Source organism: Alligator sinensis, unplaced genomic scaffold (genome assembly GCF_000455745.1).
Source record: "Alligator sinensis unplaced genomic scaffold, ASM45574v1 scaffold542_1, whole genome shotgun sequence".
In the NCBI taxonomy this organism is placed as follows: Eukaryota; Metazoa; Chordata; order Crocodylia; family Alligatoridae; genus Alligator; species Alligator sinensis.
Window position 1 is genome coordinate 317,361 of NW_005841963.1, and position 15,819 is coordinate 333,179.

Here is a 15,819-nt window from a genome sequence, read left to right on the forward strand (position 1 = left end):
GGGTCTCAGAGTCATAGTGGACTCCAAGATGAACATGAGTCATCAGTGTGATGAAATCATCAGTAAAGCTAACCACACTTTATCATGCATCAGCAGATGCATGACAAATAGATCCAAGGATGTGATACTTTCCCTCTATGCTCATTGGTCAGACCGCAGTTGGAGTACTGCATCCAGTTTTGGGTGTCGTACTTCAAGAAGGATGTTGATAGACTCGAGAGGGTCCAGAGGAGGGCCACTTTTATGGTTAGGGGCTTACAGGACAAGCCCTATGAGGAGAGACTGAGGGACCTGGACCTCTTCAGCCTCCGCAAGAGAAGGCTGAGAGGTGATCTTGTAGCCACCTACAAATTCATTTGGGGGACGCAGCAAGGGATGGGAGATGCTCTGTTCACCAGGGCACCTCTTGGGGTAACAAGGAACAATGGGCAGAAACTGACAGACAGCAGATTTAGGCTAGATATCAGGAAAAACTTCTTCACGGTGAGGGTGGCCAAAATTTGGAATGGGCTTCCAAGAGAGATGGTGCTCTCCCCTACCTTGGGGGTCTTTAAGACAAGGCTGGATAGGCATCTGGCAGGGGTCATCTGACCTTTCCAGCCTAGGCAGGGGGTCGAACTCGATGATCTGTTGAGGTCCCTTCCAACCCTAGCATCTATGAACTTCTCCTTTGAGGGGGTGGGGGACATTAGATTTGCTGCTTATTCTCATGTAGTTGTGTATTCTTCAGATGGAAAGTGTAATAAAGAACTGTATTTTTATAATGAATTCAGATTGCAGCAGTTTTCCTTGGATAATCGTACATAGATTCTTTTTTGAAAACCCAACTTTTCAAGTGATAATAAAACCAATTTATATTGGTATTTGACCTGCATGAAATACTGCAATGAAGCATGACCTACCTCACTACTAAGAAATTACTGTTAGTAATATTTCAGAACTGTTTAGTTTAAACTTGCAAAAATTTAATTGATCCAGAAACATTATCTAAATTGGGATTCTACCCTACAGCAAAAGACTTGTTTTATCTATTAAATTGTGCTCAGTAGTGTTTAAGGTTATATTACAAATGTTCACACTATTTTTTCAAACATGCTTCTAAATACATTCTGCAACTTTAAACAGTACATGCTTTGTGCTCCAGATAAGCTATTTTTAATACCATTAGACTGCTTCTATCAATTTTATAAATTTCAGCTATATTTTTATCACTAGAAAATCAGTAGACTCGAAAAGGTGAGCACATTTGATTTGGTATCTTGTAAAGGAAGACCTATAGCTAGTTAAAGTGGTATTCAAAAATATATTATAGTAATTAGACTTGCTAAATGGTTTCAGTCAAAAAGACATTTATTTGTTTTTCAACAGGGTGAATAGATTTTAACAATCCCAGAGCTCAATAATTCCAAACGATAAAAGTGTGTAAGAGGCTTTAACATTCAGCTTTGAAATATTTTAATCAATGTTAGAGTTGCGAAAGTCTCCACAAGAAAGCATGCAGGGCAGGATAGGAGCTGGACACGCCCAGCATTAGTGGCACTAACAGAAATGACCAATTTTGCCTCTCAGTAAACTCTGACGGTGGCAAAGTACAGGCTTGGTTGAGCCTAATAAAAACATGAGGCAAGTGTGAAGCTTGAAATTAGATGTAAATACCCACAAAGTTCAAGAGCTAGAACCTTGGCTTGAGGTTCAAGACCACAGTCCCTTCTTTGAAGTGTTCTTAGTGTACACAAAATTTAGACTGCCCATGCCAAAGGTGGAAAAACCTGTAACCAAAAACCATGCAGTCCATTTTCAGGCTGGGGAGAAGAGCACCAAAGATATTTTACCCAAGGAGCTAGAACAAACTTAAAAAGAAATTCCCATGTCTTTCCTCCCACCATCAGGCTACCCACACCTTCACCTTGTGTGTAGCTAGCAACTACTGACAAATGATGATTAAATTCTATTTTATTAAGACAAAACAAACCTTCCTTCCAATACTTTAGCTATACCATGAGATCATATCACATTCTTGGTACCTATATTTCAGCATGAAAGCCTTCATTTTATTTGCAGTTCCAGAATCATTATAATTTTTACATCTTTGTTAAAAGCGAAAAATTCAGACTCAGAATTCTAGTATAGCACTTTTCTTTGTTCTTCCAAACTGCTAAAGAAAGTCGCAATGTTTTTCTCCAAATAGTCTAAATACCATAGCATTAGCTCTAACTTGTTAGCAGTGCTCAGATAAGAGTCTCTGGTATCTTAACATATCAGTCAACTGCCCTCAGATGTTTCTAGTTCCACTGTGTGGAAAATGAAAACTGTTTGTGGTTGCCAATTACTGCTACAGTGGGAATCTGATACCAAGACACTGATTTCATTGTCATGGGCAATGGGATTGAGAGCCTTCATAAAACTGTGATCCCCCAATAGGCGGAAGGTAGAGTAATAGACTGTTAGTTCTTTAGGCAAAAGACTTGAATCTGTTGGACAAAGGCTTCATTCTCTGCCTGTAGTCAGCAACCTGAGGGCCTTCTGTAGATTCTGCACAGCAGTGCTCACATCTTCATACTGTAAAGCACTGCCAGCATATTTGCAATATTTCTGAGCTCTGGCAAAGTCCTCTGGTGTCAAACGCACTTCCCCTGGAAAAAAAAAACCACAACATTTTTACAAAGTTAAAATAAAAGAAAATTCATTGTTTCACTACAGATTAAGCTTAAATATCTTATTAAATATATTTTATATTTCTGCACATATTAAAAAAACCCACAAAAACTAATACCTGTCCGTTCAATTATATTTAAGTTCTATTTTATGTATAATGCTCCGTTCCTTTGATGACTTTCTAAACTATAAGGGTACCTTTAAAATGCAGCGATTTATGTGATTCAAAGCCTTATGTAAGCCAATACCTTTGAGAAAGATCTGCCCTTTCTTAGGCAGCTAAAAAGAGCTTTAAAACTGTAGTAAGTTAACTGTAGTCATGTTACAACCTGCATGAAACAAGGACAGTAGCTTGTGTTTCTTTTATAATTGCTCTGCCCTCAGTGTGGAACAATACACTCACTGCTGAAGTCATTTATCCAGACACTGTATAATATTTCCAGATGAAGAAATATACCTTTCTGAAATATTTTCATAAATATTGCATTTCTCCTTTTATCTGAGGTCAAATGTATCAAAGCATCTGTCCCAGCATCAACACAATTGCAATGCTTTTGGTTTTATGAACTGAACAAAGCAAGTCCCGTCTATTGACTTTACCATTAGCTGACAAGCACTAACCAAAGCTTTCTTGTAATGGGGGACGAGAAAGATTAAAATAGCTGAACAAATGCCAGTAACCCAAATAAAATGTTTATTTTCTTGCGTAACAAGCCCAAGCTTTGACTACTCAACCTCTCAAACACACAAACTTAATTTTTCCAAAGATGTTTTGGAGATTTATGCCTTAATTTAGAAGAGCACTTAAGCATGTGAATAGTCGCACTGATGTATTTGAAGTTAAATATGCACTGAAACGTATTGCACGTGCAGACATAACCACTTCAATGAAAGTTGTGAGGATAAATTCTATGCAATCCTAATAATTCTGGGACACATGCTGAAACTCTTACCCACAGTGAATAATATCTTATGCTATGAATAACTCTTTTAATTCATACTACATAGTATAAATCAAGGCGTATAGTCAGAAGTCTTGCTCAAAACCTGCATTTGAACTGAAGATGGAAACATATATTTAGGTAAAAAATTCCTTACGTTATCTGTTTTTATAGGAACTGTTCTTAGTTTCCCATTTGAAAATAAACACTTATTTAGCATTAATTTCTTATGTATTGAAAGTTTAATAAACTAAGCTTTGAATATTTACACATTGGTATTAAACTTTTCTATGCATTTTATTCTCTATAATCCTGTAAAGCTGCACTTCCTTTCCTTAAAATCTGAAGTAAAACTGTTACTTTACAGTTCACGAATCTCATTTCTTTGCTTCAAATGTTTTCAGTATTCATTACATTTGTTCATCCATTAGCCACTTTATTATTTAAGCAACCAATTTGGATCAAAGAACAAGTGGAATGATGGATAATAATGAAGAATTTTATTTTTATGTTTTCTATGTAAAAATAATCCAATGCCTAAACAAAATTACTTTACTGTTACTATATCATAGAGTGTGTTTTATTAATCAAATTACATTTTTGATAGAAATAACCCAGTGGCTAAAATCTACAGACAATTCTTACTGTGTACAGCTTGCTTCACTATCTTTAACAGAATTTAATCTTATTTGGATCTGATTCATAACATGCTAAAGGAAATAATTACCAATTAAGTTAAATAATTAATTTGAAATGGTCTAAGTACCCATGTTACTGCGGGTTGTATAATTTATATCATCATATCAAAGCAGATTATAAATGAGATTTTTGCTTCCTTTTTTTTTTTTTTTTTTGCATGGAAGGAAATTAGCATCCACAAAGCAAACGACATATGCAAAGGATTAATACTGCCACTTCAACATTTAGTTTAATTCAAAAGACAACAGTAAGCCAAGAAAGTAACCAGATTCTCCAAATAACTAATACTTGACAAGGTCAGATATTCATCAGTTTAATTTCATCCAAAATGAAAACACACTTTACACCTCTGCTGACTTTTATCTTCAAAATGAAAAGACTGCAATATTGAATGTCTGGCACTGAGTACCTGTCAAACTTGTAAGGTTACTTTCCAACTGCAATGTAGTTTAGCTTCATCATTAAATCATGTGAACCAGTTTAAGCCTGTTTCTTTAATATAGGTACTGATGCATACATGGGATGTATACACTTGTCTGTATTTCATAAGCTAAACATAATTTAACTAATTCAAACCAGTTAGGCTCAATTCAGTATCACACTGGTTGACATCTTTGAAAATAATAATAATAAAAAAAGCAAGAGTCCTCATTTACTCCCTTCCCCAATGCTGACCCTAGGACATTTTGTGCTTTATAGTGTGATGCCAAATGAAACTAGAATATCATTCTTTAAGAAAACAGTCAAGGCAGCAGTCCAGTATTCAAGTAATTTATTGGACGGAAGCCTAAATTCACCCGTCTAATCTTATTTTTACAGTACCACCCCTATTAATGTTTTGTTGGCATAGAGCCTTATTTATTATGAAGCCTACTTCAGATACCATTATGTCATGTTAGGAAAAGGCTCTAATTATTTTCATTTAAAACCAAAGTTAACCCAATAAGAGCCTCAGCTTCTGTTAAGATAAGCACCCCAAAATGGGAAGAACATACAAGAACAAATCAGCTGCACCTCTTATAGGCTGCTTTAAAAAAAGTATTTATTTGAAAATAATGGGGGGAGGGAGGGAGAACTTCAGTATTAGTAATTTGTAAGCTGTCATTTAGAAGGCCTGTCCTTTTTATAATGCAGTTCAACATTCATAATTTTAAGGACAAACTCTGAAACACCAAAAATATTGACACATGGAAAAGCTATGCTGTACCTACCCTGAAACAAACCAGCTTCTGTTTCAATCCAAAAATAGTATTAGTATAGTAGCTATATTTATTACCAAACTGTGACAGACATTTGTCATCCAAAGCTAAATTCCACCAGACATAATTGTGTCAGTGATTAAGAATATCATGCAGAAATTAAAAGAGTTTCATCTGTGATAAAAAAAAAAAATCTTGTAGTGGGAAAAGAAGAGTTTTAGATATTCTCCAGTTTCTTCTCCTCTTTATTTCTCTTCATAGACATCTACTCACAAACTTGTACAAGTTCAAACAATAGCTTAAAAACATATCTTTAAAGAAACTAGTACTGTACAAGTTTGTGTAGACAAATGTAGAGAATATAAAAGCAGTGACAATAATTAGAAACATTAGAATATGTTAGTAGTGCTTTTTTAATACTGAATAATCTAACAGCATACTAACTGGAACTATAATTATATAAAGGTGCAAATGTGATTTCTTTTTCCTATTAAAAGAGACATTTAAATTATCTGAAATGCACAGACCTCAAAGACTTCTTTTTAGTATCAGAAAGAACATTTGAAATGTCACATTATTATTCCTATTTTGCACGTAGAAAACCAAATATAACTACTTGCACAACTCTGGAATGTACAGATGGCTTTTCTAAACTGTGCCACCAGTAGAAGGAAGCTTACAGTAGCATGAAAGTTTAATATACACTTTGTGTAACATAATTGTGAGTGAATTTAGTTGTTCATGAAATTTGGTCCCAATAGAAACACTGACTATCTTGCCCTGGAATAGTGCACGTAGGATTTTGCACCGACTCACTGAGAACATGAGACTGCCAACCAATATGGGAAGGTTTGACTGTTAGTGCCAAAATTTTGAGAGACTGAATCTAGACACAAAAGCGAAGTCCTAGGAGGTATGATAATGCACACAAACAGCACTGTGATCAAAGCTACATCCAATACTTTTAATTTTAATTGTTTTTTCTTCAGTAAGATAATCACTCTTCCCATATCACAATTCTTCATTCTCCCCCTCCCCATCCCAACATAATGAAACTATACTCCCTCTTACATGGCAGGTACAAAGAATGATTTATACGTTACTTTAAAGCGCACACAGTCTCACAGGAATATAAGGAACACTGTCGAAACTGATATATGACTCAAAGTCTGTCAATGCGGGAAAGGACAGACTACTATGGAGAAGCAATACACAAGCCAGGGAGAAGTCACTGTACCTGCAGTGGTATAAAGAATATATTTCTTCCTGGGGCTGCTAAGGTAGCAACATTATGGGCTAACCAGATTTCAGACAGTATCCCCTGATGCACCTACTGGGATTCTTCAAGTCACTGTCTTGTCTGTATAAGAACTATTCATGCTTGCTATTTGTAGGTCTAGGGGAATTAGTAATGGTGGTGGACTGGCCCATGGGTGTGCATGTCTATCATATATACTTCACTATCTCACTGTTACACATCCACAAAGGGTCTGGTGCCATACTACAACTCCTCCAACTGATATTCCTTTTCTGTCCCGTGTGTCATCCAGCATGTGAATGATCCCTGCTATATATTAGCTTCTTGTTGGGTGCAACTGAGGACCTGTATGGCCATAAGTTTCCTAGCACAACTGCTTATGCCACTACTGGCAAGATCAAAGCCTTGACAGAAAAGGAGACAGCCAAGTACACAGATAAGGACAGACCAATTCAATCAAGACCTGCGGTGAGTCCTTCTTTTCTAGAGGTTGCCAATAAATCAATTTGAATTGTAACATAAGTGGGGCTCACTTGAGACGTATGTGTGTGTGTGTGTGTGTGTGTGTGTGTGTGTGTGTGTGTGTGTGTGTGTGTGTGTGTGTAAGTAAACCGGCATGTGAACTCCTACAAACAAAAAGGTCAAAGGGAGCAACTGGCTCTGCTATCGAGATCTCAAATGAATAGAAATTCCAAAACATGATGCAAATGAAAATTTAAGTTCTTACTCTAATTTTGATGGCAAGTGTCAAACATTCAGGTTAATAAAACTAAAGAATTAATTTCTGCAGGCTGATTAATCAAAAAACTGTTTAGATGACTAGCTAACAGAGCCTAACAGTCAAATAAAGCTATGTATATATTTCTCAATCTTCATCTAGCTGGCAGTTAATGTGTGTAAATTTAAGCAATGCCCCAAGAGATTTATGTTAAGGAGCTTATGAAACTACTGCAGAAGCTCAAAAACCCAAAATATAAACAGGTTTGCATGTTTTAGTCATATTGCCAGGATTTGTATTGAACAGAAGGAGTAACTATGAACAGAAATAGGACATTTTGTCTAGTCAGAATTACTAGGAAGTATGCCCAATAGTCTCTAAGAAAGTATAAAGGTATCAAGAGCTTTGTTACTCCTCTGCAATCTCTTAGGGCATTTATACACATACTTTTTCGTGCTGTGATATGCCAGAAATATGACACATCGGCACAGACTCAATTAATCAAGTCTGCTCTGCATGGGAACTGACACGCCCTGCGTTGCATCATGCGCAGTTGTATAAGTGGCAAAATGCAGGTCAGCGCGCAGAAAATGGCAGCGGTACTCTTTTGAACTAAAACACGTTCAATGTGTTTTAGTTCAAAAGCGCATTGCTGCCATTTTCTTAGCAATTACATGCATTTCGCCGCTTACTCAAATGTATGCACTGCAGCACAGGTATGTGTACAAATGCCCTTAGAGACCTTTTGTATAAATGAATTTTTTTTTTTTACGCATCAAGATGGCATTATGTGGCATCTTGAGTTGATCTCATGACAAATCAACCTGAAATACTATATTCCAGTTAAATTCCTGAAATATTAAATTCCAGTATTTTCATTTTGTTTAAGTAATTATTTAATATCTCAAAGAAAATATGTATTTTAGTTGCAACATATCATACAATTTTCTGGTAAGTATTTTCATTTATTATGTTACACTGTCAAACCTGACTTTATCCAAGTGTAATAAAAGTATATTAACCAGACAAACACCACTTTTTACCAGACCTTGGTAACTGTGTCATCTTCATAGCTACTTGATTTTGTATACTGAAAAACTCTAGCATAAAGGTTAATAGTTGTTTAGCTCCATTTCAATGGAAGATAAAAATTTATGATTGAACATGAAAAAAGGAGTCCATATATTGATGTTGTGAAGCCCTTATTGGGCAGGTGGAACATTCAGAAATTAACAAAGGTGGAATTTAGTTTTGTTGCCAGAATATTTTTGTTTTGTTTTGTTTTTTACTGAAATGGACAATTCTACATCTGATTTGGAAAAGAGCAGCTTAAAATGACTCTGTCAATATTAGCTAATTAGTTGAAGAGCAATTTAAAATTACAAGTATTACCAGGTAATCACCAACCCATTTTCTGCAATACGTGCCCCTCTTTTAGGGATCATGACCCACAAGTTAAGACCATACCTTGATTAGTTAGGAGACTTGTAAGATAATAGCCCACATCTATAGACAAGCTTGTAACTATTAGTATTAAGGCATGCAATTGTTTTCATAATCTGCTATTTGTATTTTTGTAGAACAGGAGTATCAAACTCATTTGGCCCTGCAGGTGTCACAGGAATTAATGCTGTCACTGCTTGTCCAACCATTAAACTTCCAGATCAGTGGGGAGCCCAGTACATTAGATGACATGGCTCTCAGCTGGATAGAGCTGGGATCTTTGACACCCTTTCTTCAGAACTTAAAACAACACGCTAGGTATTGTCTACAAACAGAAAGAGCAGTACTTAGAATTTCACTACTGCTTGCAATTCATATTATGATTTCTCTCCTCAAACTGTTTTCTGAAAAGATGGAAAAAACATCATAAGCAAAACACCAAACCCAAAAACCCTGAACCACATCATCTCACCTGCAGATTGAGCATTGTAAAGAGAAGAATCTACAGCAGGGATATTCTGTGGAGTGGGTTGAATGGTATTATTTGCTACACCTACAAATCAGTGAAACAAAAGTAGAATTACAGTGTTACTTATAATTATAGACTTAATGTCAGTTAACACAGTGGTTTTCCACATTACTTATAGTGCTAGCAAACCCTCATAACCTTTGCCTTATATAAAAAGAAAAGGTTTGGAAGAGTTTCAGAAATATAATGCTTTTTTATAAATGCTTTGTAGGCTACGCATGTTTAAATGTTTATGTATCATTTAAAATAAAATAAACAATAAGGTTAGCTCCAGACCATGCTGTCACTGCTGCAAGATCTCAGCCTCAGCCCCGGAGCAGCTCTTTACCCAGCTGCATGCCCTGTCAGTGCTGCTGGGGCTGGTCTTAATGGAAACCCTGGCCCCGTGCTGTCACTGCCCATCCGCTCCTGGGGTCCCCATGGAAACTGGCCACAGTGACGTGGGCAGGGACTGCTGGGAAATGGTGTCTGGCCACTGGCCAGATCTGCCATTTTGCCCACCCCTGCATTAGCATCACCTTTGTTTGAAGTCATCCATGCATATGTACTGGCAAAGAACAAAAGGTACACAACCCTGAATTAGGGTGATCAGTAGGTAGGCTCTTAACTTTTTTGGACTGGAGACACCACCCCTTAACTCAAGAAACACTTCACTGGACTCAAGGCACCACTCCATATCTGTTGTGAATTGAGAGGCACAGATTTCAGAAACTAGCTTATATATCATACTGTTTACTTCCTTGTACGAAGGGCCAGACAGTGGGGGGTGGAGGAACAGCCAGGCAGGGTCAAGCCTCAGCCTGACCCTATCTGTTTAGTTTATCTACTTATCTCCTCACATCTCATGACACCCTTCAAAGGATCTGGCTACACCCTGGTTGAGAATCACTGGAGTAGATGAATGGGCATCAACATGATATCAAACAAAAGAGCAGAAGGCTTGAGATATTACATTAGATCTGATGGGATAAGAAATGGATCTGAATGGAGGGCTTAAAAGTATATAACCTGGTCTATCCTGGAAGAATTCAAACAGTTGCTGAGCTCCAAAACAGCATTACACACTCTTGTGCACTTCTAGAAATTGGAATTGATTAATCTGACAGCGGGAGAAGTTTGTTTGCTTGTCAAGAAAATAACTGCACTATGCCCACATCAGGAGGATTGGTATCTTTTAGATTAGACAGTACTGTTTACCATATCTACTTGAGACGTGACTATACCTATTAGCCATATAATTTTATTAAAATCTCTCTTACAGAAATGTGCTCCCAAAGACTAATTATTCATTTTATTAAAAAAAAAAAATCAGTTTGTTACCAGTGTTAATTCAATTCAGTTCAATTCTAGTGGATGGATGTCTCCTTGATCTTGTACCATGAAAAAGCAAGGAGTAGCAAATTCACCTTCCATATACCATTTGTTATTTTGTATACCTTTTTTCTATCTCATTAGTCATCTCCTCTGTGAACTAAACAGGCCAAGTTATTTTTTCCAATTTCTCATCATATCTTAGTATTTCCGTGACTCTCATTATTTATTTCTGTTTTCTACCTGTGAACCATATTTATTTCCGTTACTTTTTTTGAGAGAGTGACCAGAGCTAAATTAAAATGTAAAACTTGCCACACACCAACAACTTTAATAACAGATTTATAATGTTTCAGTGCTGCATTTTCTAGCCTTTATATATTTAACAATTTGGTTAGATTTTTTTTAACCAGCCATTACCCACAGAGTAAATACTTGTATCAACCTGTACACAATGATTTGCTTAGAAAGAGGAAAAGAAATACATTCTTGTCACCCTCCTTGTACCCAAAGACAGAATTGGGTTGACTCAGACTTAATAAAATCAATCACTTTCTGACAAAGAGCCTAGCACAGAAAGCTTCATCCCTATAAGTTACAGTTCCAGCAAGGCCCAAGACAGACTAATGTGCAATAATAAAAACAACCCACATATAAAAAGTATTTAACATACCTGTGCTATGAGGTACTTCAGCTGGAGTGTTGGCTGGAGCATGTGCACCAGGTGGGATATGTATACCAGTGTAGTTACTAGTTGGCATGTCACTTGGTTCAGCTGTTGACGTTGACGGCTGAGACACTTGACCAGGCAGAATAGATAAGCCGACTTCTCTATCATCATCATCTGTTAAAATATACAACAAAAATGTTTCCCTTCTCTTACAAGCGTATAGAATTGCAGCTTATTGAAGAAAAAGTACTGCCCCTTAATTTTATAAAATCTTGTCCAGAAAGAGTTATAAAATGAAACAACAATAAAAAGAAAAATAAAATAATGATTAAGCAATGTAAAAATGCATCATGGAATATTGCCTGAGAACACGCTCCTACCCTGGGGGTCTTCAAAAGGAGGCTGGATAATCACCTGGCCTGGGTTGTTTGACCCCAGCATTCTTTCCTGCCATGACAGGGGGTTGGACTTGATGATCTGCTCAGGTCCCTTCCGACCCTACCAACTATGTAACTTGCATCATGGAATATATTCTGCGAACCTGCACACACACAGGCATCCATTTAAACCTTATTAAAATGTAAAGTAGCACGTGATCTCTTCTCTTAATACAAAAACCTCATTTTTCTATTTTTTTCAAAACTCTTAAGCTTTAACACACAAGTTACAGAAATGGTTGACACAATAACACACTGATCTTCAGATATAAGATCAATTGTATACTATTTCTCTCTCCCCTCTTGCGCACTATTAGACATTAGGGCTGTGCTAAACAGGCTGTATTCGATTCAGATTCAGCCCGAATTGGGGACAGTGATTCGATTCATTGATTCGGATCGCTGTCCCCAATTCGATTCAGCCGAATCTGAAGATTCAATGCTGATTCAGAGAATCAGCAATTCAGCCACAGACAGCTTTTAAAACTTTTTTCTACATGCCTCAAGGTACCAGGCGCGGCTCACGAACGCTGCAATGGTGGGGCAGACAGAGCGTCTCACAGGACCGTGGGCCCCCCGACGCGTGCTTGGTGGTGAACCCGGAAGTACTTCTGGTCCACTTCCGGGTCTTCTGCCAAGCGCACTGGGAAGCCCCCCACACTCCTGTGGGACGCTCCCCATCTGCCCCAGCATCACAACATTCATGAGCCGTCTAGTACCTTGAGGTATGTAGAAAAAACATTTAAAGCTGTGCCTATGGCTGAATCTCCAAATCTTTCCAAATCTCTCTCAATCGATTTGGAGGGTTCTGATTTGACTCGCAGCGATTAAAGGGTTCTCTGATTTGATTCGGAGATTCAGCCACCAAATCGGGTCAAATCTCTGCCGAATGAAATCAGGGACCGAAGCTTCGCACAGCGCTATCAGGCATTAATAGCATTGATAATTACAGTCAGTCAATGGAACTGTATTAAAATTTTTGTCCTGCTTAATGATTTTGAAATAAATTAAGAAAAGGTACAATCTGAGTTGATCAAATTAACTCTATGAGGAAAGAAGTACACTCATTTTGTCATCTTTTACAATAGCCTTTCTACTAACGTATCCTAACATTCATGAAAGGAAAAATCAATCAAAATTGGTTTTGAACTGCTTTATTAGTTTTGGACTAAGCTATTCTTACTTTATTATACTTTAAAACAGGGGTGGGCAAGATACAGCCCGCCAGGCCATTCTATCCGGCTTGCGGGGCCCCTAAATAAAAATTTAGAAAATTAATCTCTCTCTGCCCCTGGCTGCCTGCCATGAGGCCCTTGATGGCTTGCCAAAACTCAGTAAGCAGCCCCTCTACCTGAAATAATTGCCTGCCCCTGCTTTAAAAGTATAAAACACTAAACCTTTTTTTTTTTTTTTTTTTTTTTTTTTTTTTTAAAACATGCAGGTAATAGAAAGCAAATTCCTGGGTATTTTTAAGCTCCACCTCTCCTTCTGAGGCAGAAGTCCAGTAACAAGCTTTTAGGAAGGTGGGGGGAGGCTAGAGGTGTCAGGCAGGGCCGGCCTCCTGCCCAACACCTCACGCTGCTCATTCCCGGGTGAGGGACCCAATCCTGCTTTCAGCAGAGCCTGCCAGCTCCCCACCCTGTGGTCAGTGGGTGAGCTGTGGGGAGACCTCGTCCCTTCCTCTGCGGTGGCGGCGCCCCCAAGGCTGCCAGCAGACTGGGTGCTGCCTGAGCTCCCAGGAGCCCAATCCAACTTCCCCAGAACCCGTCAGCATGCAAGGGCCTGATCTTTTTTGCTCTGACAAAGATCAAAGTGAAGATCAACTTAAACACCTGATATATGAAAAACCTAACTTTTTAAATTAAAAATTTACACTGCATCAACTTATACATTGTGAAATATTGTAAATTAATAGGACTTATGTATATGTATCAAGAGAATAATATATTATATCCTTTTGTTCTCTGATTTTATCATAATACATAAGATGATCATCTTACTGCTCTCTTCAAATTCTGTTTCAAAACCATTTGAAGGAATACAACCTTGTAGGGCTGGTGGATATTTTTGGCAATACAGATCCTCCTGTATACCTACAATTTATAGCTCATAGTTAGTTTTTATACATAAAACCTTTACAGTTGTATTTGTTACACTTCCAGTTCATATGCACACACAACAAAACTTGTAACAAGTATCAAATATTTTTATGAAAATCTAGCAGAAAAGTCCATAACACAATATAATTCCCTTGCTTTATCTTGTAAAGTTTACTTTTTTCTTTGTCTGCATCTTACAATTCAAGATGTGGTTTTATAAAGCTATTTCTGACACACAAACAAACATGTGGCAGATTTCTGGAAACCAAAGATGATCTACAGTTGCAAGGTTTTCACTTTGTTCTTTTTTTTTTTTTTGCTAGTAACCTACAAGGCCATCTGGTTAACATTCATGGGAGTAAAGTTAAACTGTGTCAAAACTGCAAACTCCACCCCCACCCCGGGCAGTTAGAAATTGGCCTCAGGCATACTACTACTTACAAACTTGATAATTTAAAGAAGAATTTTTAAGAATCCCTTCCATTTACAATTTTTAAATATTATTAAATATCTTTTACAAGCAAGTGGAAAAGAACATTATGTTTAACATAAGCCAAAGGGTTTCATTATGTACAGTTAATGAGCATTTTGAAAGCAGAGCTACATTGCCTAAAGTTAGGGCTGTCCAACACTGCCTATTGTAAGACCCCTACCTCCATTGCTTATAATTCTGTCTAGTGATAACCATTCAGGCTCAAATTTTCCCTGCTGGGTGTCTACATGAGAATGACAGTCAAATAACTGTTTGATTGAGAAATACTCTGGAAGTACTAATATGGCTCCCATTACAGTAGCATCTCAATGTCTCATAGCCTTTTAATGCATTTCTTTCATAATATCTGTTTGGCTGGAAACATGTTGTCTTTGGAGCACAATCAGCTGTGTTGTGATGTGTCATGGCAAAACAGATCTAATTCTCTGACATCTCATTGCCAGGGCTGCTGTCCTGCAGGGTCAGGTCCCTGACCCTCTCTGAGCTTCAGGGGCCTCATTCAGTGGGAAAATGGCCCAAGGTGCCATGTCCCAGAGCAGGGGCGGGCAATTATTTCAGGCAGAAGGCTGCTTACCCAGTTTTGGCAAGCTGTCAAGGGCTGCATGGGTAGCCCTGCCCCTTGACAGGGTGACCAGGGGGCGGGGCACATCTTGGGACCAATGTCTCAGGGTCAGCACCAGCGGGACCCAGAGCAGGGCACAGGCTGGCAGGGGTCTGTGAAGCTGGGCTGGGCTGCACCAGCAGGGAGAGGGGGGAGCTGACTCGGCTCCACAGAGCCCCCGCCAGCCGGGACCCTGTACTCCTGCCACCCTGCTCTGAGCCCCACTGGTGCTGGCCCTGGGAACCGGTGTGGGCCCTGTGCACCTGCTCACTCCCAGTGCCCCCCCAGCCCTTCGGTACAGGCAGGGGGCAGTGCACAGCCCTGCGGCAGGGAATGACCTGGTGCTGAGTGTGGGGAAAAGCAGCCCCTCCCCTGCCCTGTGGCCGGCATTCCCTGCTGCAGCCGCTCGCAGCCCATGTGGGGCTGTCCCAAACAGGCACAGGTGGGGGGTGGGGCGGAGAGGCAGTAGATGTTTGTAGCTGGCCCAGGCTCTGGGTAGCTGCTGACAGCTACAGAGCCCAGGCTGGGGTGCAGGGGCCAGGAGCAGGGCTGGGAGCAGGGGCCTTGGGTGGGGGGCAGGAGGCACAAGCAGGGCATCCTGCCATGTATCCCCTGCCCTCCTTTTGTTTTGAGCAGCCCCAGGCAGGCTATGAGCAGCTGAAGCACATGGCGCTGGCTACAGCGCGGGCGAGGGGTCGCTTTTCCCCCTCCCGCTCAGTACCAGCTTGTAACCCACCCCCGTCGTCAGCCTGGACCCCGTGATGGC

The 15,819-nt window shown here is 39.1% G+C and overlaps 1 protein-coding gene across 1 annotated transcript in view; it reads right to left on the reverse strand.

Moving 5' to 3' along the window:
- Positions 1-1,423: 1,423 nt before the first annotated feature.
- The window catches only part of VTA1 (vesicle trafficking 1), a 75,513-nt gene continuing 61,117 nt past the window's right edge, over positions 1,424-15,819 (reverse strand). The window contains exons 6-8 of the mRNA XM_006020679.3: positions 11,427-11,597; positions 9,386-9,466; positions 1,424-2,633 (exon numbers count right to left, since the gene is read on the reverse strand). Coding sequence (XP_006020741.3) covers positions 2,488-2,633; positions 9,386-9,466; positions 11,427-11,597 — 398 coding nt within the window. The 3' untranslated portion in view covers positions 1,424-2,487. The remainder of the gene's footprint in view (positions 2,634-9,385; positions 9,467-11,426; positions 11,598-15,819) is intronic.